The sequence below is a fragment of the Humulus lupulus genome, chromosome 2 (assembly GCF_963169125.1).
Source record: "Humulus lupulus chromosome 2, drHumLupu1.1, whole genome shotgun sequence".
NCBI lineage: Eukaryota > Viridiplantae > Streptophyta > Magnoliopsida > Rosales > Cannabaceae > Humulus > Humulus lupulus.
This window is the reverse complement of record NC_084794.1, coordinates 10,011,842-10,018,872: the sequence shown is the minus strand read 5'-3', so window position 1 is coordinate 10,018,872 and position 7,031 is coordinate 10,011,842. Positions and strand designations below refer to the sequence as shown.

The window sequence follows — 7,031 nt, the reverse complement described above, 5'->3', positions numbered from 1 at the left end:
TCACGGAAGGCGTAAAATAGTATCATGAGCCCGGCATGACAGCCGGCCACGTGCTCGTAGCGACGTTCACGTGCGTGCATGTGAGCTCTCCGTGTGGCCGGGAAAGAAGTTAATGAAACTGGTGCGGTTACTTTAAAATTTCCATGTGATTACTATCAATATTTTATTTATTATTGCGGAAAACAATTAGTAAATTAAACAAAAAATATATTACAGATGTCGTTTTCCCGAATTTTGGTTCCGGTAACCAATTTAAAAAATAAAATAAAAAACATGAGTAAATGAGTTGACGAGACTATCCAATTACCATAAATATGTTTGTAGGGGATCCAAGCTAAATTACATACAATTGTTTTCTTTAGTTTCATAGATTCTTGAATCTAGTTTTGGTCTTCCTACTAAAGATATAAATAATCCCATTTTCAAACATTTGTCTGTCAAAGTAAGAAATGGATAATTGGGTATAATAAAAATAATTTTGTTTTTTGAATGCCTTTTTAGACTCAATGTCATTATTATACAAATAAAAAGACTCAATGTCATAATTATGTAACATTAATAGAAAAAAAAAATTGCACCAAACAGCTTTATTTGCTTTTAGTGTTTGTACCAAACAACTTAAGTATAGCTATATTGGCAAAAAAAATTAATCTTAATTTTTTTTTTCTTTTTTCTTTTTTCAGTTATGATGTGAATTATGAAAAAGGACAATAATAATGACAATAATGAAATGGGATATTTTTTTGGTATTATAAAGTAAGGAAAATAATAGAAAAAAGTTTTCTTATTTAAAAAAAAAAAAAAAAGTAGATGGGGTGCCCCATAACATTCTCTATGTGTCCATCCACTAAAAAGACCTTTTTATTTTTATTGTTATTATTATTATCATTATTTTTTACTCTATTTTTTATTTATTTAAAAAAAAACAAGAACAAGAAACCAGAATAAGGGGCTTTTATAGAGGCAACACTCCAAAGTTAAAGACGGCATTTTTTTTTAATAGCATAGCATAGCTTTGCTTGTGAAGTTGGCTTTGGTTTCTCATACAATCAATCTCATTTCTTTCTTCTAAGCCTACAAGAACACGACGAAAAGAAATAACTGAATATCACAAAAACTTTTTTTTTTGTTTATTTAAAGAAAAAAAGATATTTTTTTAATTTTAATTATTTTTGTTTTTGTGGTTTAAGTCTTCCTTATTTTTCTTATTTGCTTTCTTGTTTGGATCCGATCTGAAACTCTCCAAGTGGAACCAAAAGACTCATTTACGTTCTGTCTTCCAAAGTTACTTCACTTTTTTTCTTTCTCTGCCATACTTTCTGAGTTCTTTCGTTTGTACCAATATCGTCAGCCATGGAAGTTTGGTGCTTCTTCCTCTGCCACTAGAAGGTAACTATATATATAATTATTTTTACTTCTTTATTTTCTTGTTTTGTAGTTTTATGTTGTTTTTTCCCGCTGAGAAAGTTCGGCTTGGTTTGCAAAGAATCCAAACTCGAATTTTGGGTTTCAGGTTACTTGTATTGGGCTCTGTATGCGTGGAAGTTTTCAGTTTCTTGGCTTTTAAACAACAATTTATATATGCAATAATTCTTTTTGTTGTTGTACATTTTATGGGCGACCAATTGGGTGTTTGGGTTTTAAAGAAACTTATCTTTTGGCGGCTTTAAATTGTCAAAGCAACGCCATTTGCTTGACGGGTATCATTAGATTAATGAGATAATTAAGACTTTTCTGACACATTAGATTGTTCTTAAAGGCTGGTATTGAATTACGTCTTCAGCTTATTTATCCCATTAATTTGTGGGATTTGTTAGTTGTGTGAATTCGTTCTTATGATTATTATCTGTATGGGTCTCTGCAGATTCTGTAATTCATCCAATTAATGTCTTTATTGCAACCAAATTAGTCGTTGAGCCAAGTTTCTAACACTTTTTACTGTTTTTTACACTATTAGGTAGGCATTAAAGTGGGAGATTATGTAAAATCATGGTTTTGACCATATTATTACAATCAACATCTGTATCTTTACAATCACTTTGCCTAGTTGGAATTTTGTGTCAAGGTGCCTGAAAATTGCTCCATGGATTCAGTTCTTGTTGATGGAGTTCATTCGTTATCAGTAGGCAACAATCTGCCTACCACAAGTGGGGCTCGTCATCCTTCTCGGCTTCCATCACCGAGCCTATCTAGTGATGGTGGGGCTTCATCCACATACTATTCACCAGCTCAGAGCTATGGCACAAAACAGATGTACTACCCAAATGGTTCTGTGGTTATTCAAAAGGATTCCTATAAAGCTGTGGATGACAATTTGAAGCATCAAGAGACACCCAATATGGTAAAACACTACTATGATTCAAGTAAAGGGAAATCTGAATATGGGGCTGCTGCGAATAAGGCTCTTGATAAATCAGCAGCAACTTCTACTCAGAAGAATGTTTCTAAGGTGGAAAGCAAATCTTGCACAAAGCATCCAACTGGTGCTCCAGAAAATTGTGATTCAAGCTGTTTGGTGGAATCAGAAACTTTTGGTTTGATTCCATGTAAAGAAAGTGTCGGGCAAATGAATTGCCAACCAACACCCCAACCAGCTCTTACTTCCTGCTCAAGTCCCCAAAGTAGCATGTATTCAGCCACTCTGTATTCGGAGGCCAAAGAAAGTTTCACCAACACAGAAGTCAGTGAATGTACAAGTAGTATTGAGAAAATTGGCGAGAGCTGCGAAATGAAGAATTCCTGCGAATTTAATGAAAGCAGGAAGACCAGCATCTGTAGAGGCAGCACAGGGAGTGATGTTAGTGATGAGAGCAGCACTAGTAGTTTGAGCACCTCCATGTTCAAGCCCCACATGGCAAATGATACGAGATGGGATGCAATTCAAGCTATCCGATCTCGTCATGGGATGCTGGGTTTGAATCATTTCAAGTTGTTGAGGAAACTTGGATGTGGAGATATTGGCAGTGTTTATTTATCTGAGCTGAGTGGTACAAGAACGTTTTTTGCAATGAAAGTTATGGATAAAGGAGCTCTGGCAAGCCGGAAGAAGCTTCCAAGGGCTCAGACAGAAAGAGAGATTTTGCAATCTTTGGATCATCCATTCCTCCCCACATTGTATACGCATTTTGACACAGAAAAGTTCTCTTGCTTGGTGATGGAGTTCTGTCCTGGTGGAGATCTGCATGCGCTCAGGCAAAAACAACCTGGGAAGTTCTTTTCTGAGCATGCTGCCAGGTTAGGAATTCTCACTTCCTTCCCTTTTTTCTTCTTTGTTAAGTAGCTCTAATTTGTGTTGCCTGCCATTATAAAAGGATTTACCATTATTTCAAATATGTCTATGTAGCCATAGCTATAAGAATTGATTAATTATGAAGGAAACCATGTAAATCCATTCTTTGCTGGAAGCTTTTGTTGTAGAAACTTTTGTGATCTGGATGTGGGCAATTTTACTTCTCTTTTTCATTTATCTGTATCATTCTTGTTCAGGTTTTATGTTGCGGAAGTTCTCCTTGCCTTGGAGTATTTGCATATGCTTGGAATTATTTACAGAGACCTTAAACCAGAAAATGTTTTAGTCAGAGAAGATGGACATATTATGCTGTCAGATTTTGACCTCTCTCTAAGGTGTGCTGTATCCCCTACTCTTGTAAAATCTTCAAACTCGACCATGGAGTCAAAGAGCTCGGGTTATTGTGTTCAGCCTTCATGTATCCAGCCAACTTGTGTTATGCAGCCAGATTGCATCCAACCTGCGTGTTTTGCTCCACGCTTCTTGTCACGCAAGCTGAAGAAAGATAAGAAGACAAAACCAAAGACCGAAATACATCACCAAGTGAGCCCGCTCCCTGAGCTCATCGCTGAACCAACAAATGCTCGCTCCATGTCCTTTGTTGGGACACACGAGTACTTGGCACCAGAGATCATCAAAGGCGAAGGCCATGGCAGTGCTGTAGATTGGTGGACCTTTGGGATCTTTCTCTACGAGCTTTTGTTTGGGAAAACTCCATTTAAAGGGGCAGGGAACCGAGCTACCTTGTTCAATGTTGTTGGCCAGCCCTTGAGATTTCCAGAGTCACCCAGTGTGAGCTTTGCCGCAAGGGACTTGATCAGAGGTTTACTAGTGAAAGAGCCACAGCATCGCCTCGCTTACAGGCGTGGTGCAACAGAAATCAAGCAGCATCCCTTCTTTCAGAGTGTGAATTGGGCACTGATCCGCTGTACAAATCCACCAGATGTGCCGAAACCATACACGATGGATGTTCAAAGAAATGAAGTCCCCAAAACTCCCCAAAATGGGAAAGATCCGAGTGTTGATGTAAAGCCTTCCGGTAATTATTTTGAGATTGATTTCTTTTGATTCATATTCTTGATTTTCTCTCTTTTCATGTAGTGCTTCAATGGTTCTTCCATTGCAAATGGATAAAAATCCGTGTTGCCTTTTTTTCATTTGATAATATATATGTAAACTGCTCCTTCAGACTGGGCTCCATAGCAGCACTGCGGGAATGCAAATGCATCTAAATGAGAAATGAATTTGTTTATCTATTTTTTTAACCTCTAATAATTGCTTTGATTAAGTTAGCTTATTATCTCTTCTTGCAACCAAAATGTGACACTCCCAACTTAATGAAATTCATTCAATTCGACGGATAATTTGGCCTTTATATTGGTAGGATTATGATGGGGTGTTCACAGAAATATCCCATATTTTTCTAAATGAGGAAAAACTCTCATATACAGTTGGAAGTGACTCGATCTAATTTTATATGGTCTCATGGCAGTGACAAAAACACTAGAACGTTGGGCTTGGTTTCAAGGGTATATAGGATTTATGACTTTGATAGGCGCAGTTCACAAAAACACCAAAATTTAAAGATTTATTGAGTTTATAGTGGGTTAGAATAATCTATAAAGAACTTATTTTGGCCACCCTTTTTTAAGGAAAAATATGAGGAAATTACATTTTATATGGGTTTTTAATAAAGTTTGCAAAAATATGACTTTTTAAAAAAAAAAAGTTATTCTATGGTTTTTTTAAGAATTTTCAATTTTATGGGTTTAGTTTCCCTTGTATAAAAGTTAGTTTATCCCATAGTTTTACTTTTAATCAAGTTTTTCATATTTAGTTAGTTAGCAATTGTGTTTCTCATACTTTGTTTTTTCTTTAATAAATTTTCTCATACAAAATAGGAAAAATATAATACTCATATTTTTGCACAATAATAGCATAAAAGTCATATTTATGAAAAATCTCTTTTCTATTGTTAATATAAAAAATATCAAAAATAGACTCTTTTTTAGATATATATATATTGGGGAAATCTACAAAAATGCACTAAAAGTAAAAAAAAATCTGAAAAATACGGTACATTACAAAAATACGGAATTTTTGGATAAAAACACGGAATGGCAAAATTGTAAATACGGAGTGGCAAAATCATAAATAAAAGCTGTAAAATATAATTTCTTGTGATCAACGTTTACAAACTAGTAAATATATGTTACGAACTTGTAAATATCTGTTACGTGTTTGTAAATAATATTTACAAAATCAGTTATAGAATTGTAGATTTTTTTTTTTTTGTAGATAAAACTTACAAACAAATTCGTAACTAAATTTTTTATTTTTGTAACAATAGTTTACAAGTCTAGTTTTACAACTAAGAAAGATATTTTTGTAACTAATATTTACGAAAATATTTTATAGTTAAGAAATCATAAACAAAATATACGTAAAATTATTATACTTTTTCATATTGTTACAATATTGTACCAAAAAGTTACATGAACCATCGTATTTATGCTATACAACTTAAAAATATAAATTTAAGATATTCATTATTTATAAAACACTTTATTGAATATAGTGGTGAAATACAATATTTTTTTAAAAACAAGTTTTACATTTTTGTAACAACAATTTACAAAACTAATTTCACAACTAAAAAATTTATTTTTGTAACTCACATTTACATAAATATTTATAAATTTATTTAACATGATTATTACAAAGATTTACAAAACTAATTTTTTTAACTTTAAATATATTTTTGTAACAAAACTTGAAACTTGGATTAGATTATGATTTTGGTTTAACATTGAGTGTTGAGACTTGACTAGTTATGATTTAAAAAATATATATAATATTTTTATAAAGAATAATAATATTGTGATTATCTTTAACTATATATTATAACATATAGTTATTAATATTAATTTTAATTAACAGCATATTGTAATTTGTATAAATATTTATTTATTTTTTGAGTAATTATATAAATATTAACTTTAATATTAATAAATATATTTATTTTAAATAAAAATAAATTAATCTACTTTATTTTATTGAAATTAGTAACTATAATTATTATTATTTTTATTATTATATTAATTGATATGCTTAAATTCTTATTAAAAATTAAGACAAAAAAAATAAAACAAAGGTAAATATATATATATATACACAGGTGGGTGTGGAGAGCCGCATATTTGTAATTTATGAGTAGGGAGAGCCGTATTTTTGTAATTTATGGGTGGTACCGTATAAAACAAATTTTTTTTTATATTACCGTAGGAGATGTAATTACCCCTATATATTGTTTAAAGAAACATTTTGACACATTTGACACCTTAGACACCTTATTGTACACATTAGACACTTTGATAATTTTTTATAAAGTTGTATTTTTCACAGGGTATCAAATGTGTATGAAAGACCACTATGCAAATAATTATCGAAAAAAGGAATGTTATTTTACAAAGCACCCTTAACTAGCAATAATATGTTTGAAACAAAAAATAAAAACTAGGAAAAAAATTCATTAACTAGTTGAAACATAAACAATAATAAAAAAAAAATAGTAGCAAAAAACTTTATCAAAAAATCTTCGAGAACGAGAGCTTATTTTCCTCTTCAAGCACGGAATTGTTATAATAGAAAATAAATATATTTGAAATGGTAAAGAAAATGGAGAATATGATAATACACGAGAAAGAGAAAGGTGTGGAAATTTCCAAGTTTTTTTTGCTTT

General features: G+C 31.9%; 1 protein-coding gene across 1 annotated transcript; it reads left to right on the top strand.

Moving 5' to 3' along the window:
* The first annotated feature begins 1,016 nt into the window (after positions 1-1,016).
* LOC133817238 (protein kinase PVPK-1-like) lies at positions 1,017-4,545 on the top strand. The gene is made up of 3 exons (XM_062249695.1): positions 1,017-1,389; positions 1,958-3,234; positions 3,487-4,545. Exons 2-3 carry the CDS (start codon positions 2,084-2,086, stop codon positions 4,355-4,357), a joined length of 2,022 nt encoding a protein of 673 aa, XP_062105679.1. The 5' UTR covers positions 1,017-1,389; positions 1,958-2,083; the 3' UTR covers positions 4,358-4,545.
* The last annotated feature ends 2,486 nt before the right edge of the window (positions 4,546-7,031 follow it).

Coding starts and splice junctions, on each gene's coding strand:
- LOC133817238 (XM_062249695.1), top strand. CDS start 2,084: ATGGATTCAGTTCTTGTTGATGGAGTTCATTCGTTATCAGTAGGCAAC. Junction 3,235..3,486: donor TTTTCTGAGCATGCTGCCAG/GTTAGGAATTCT, acceptor ATTCTTGTTCAG/GTTTTATGTTGCGGAAGTTC.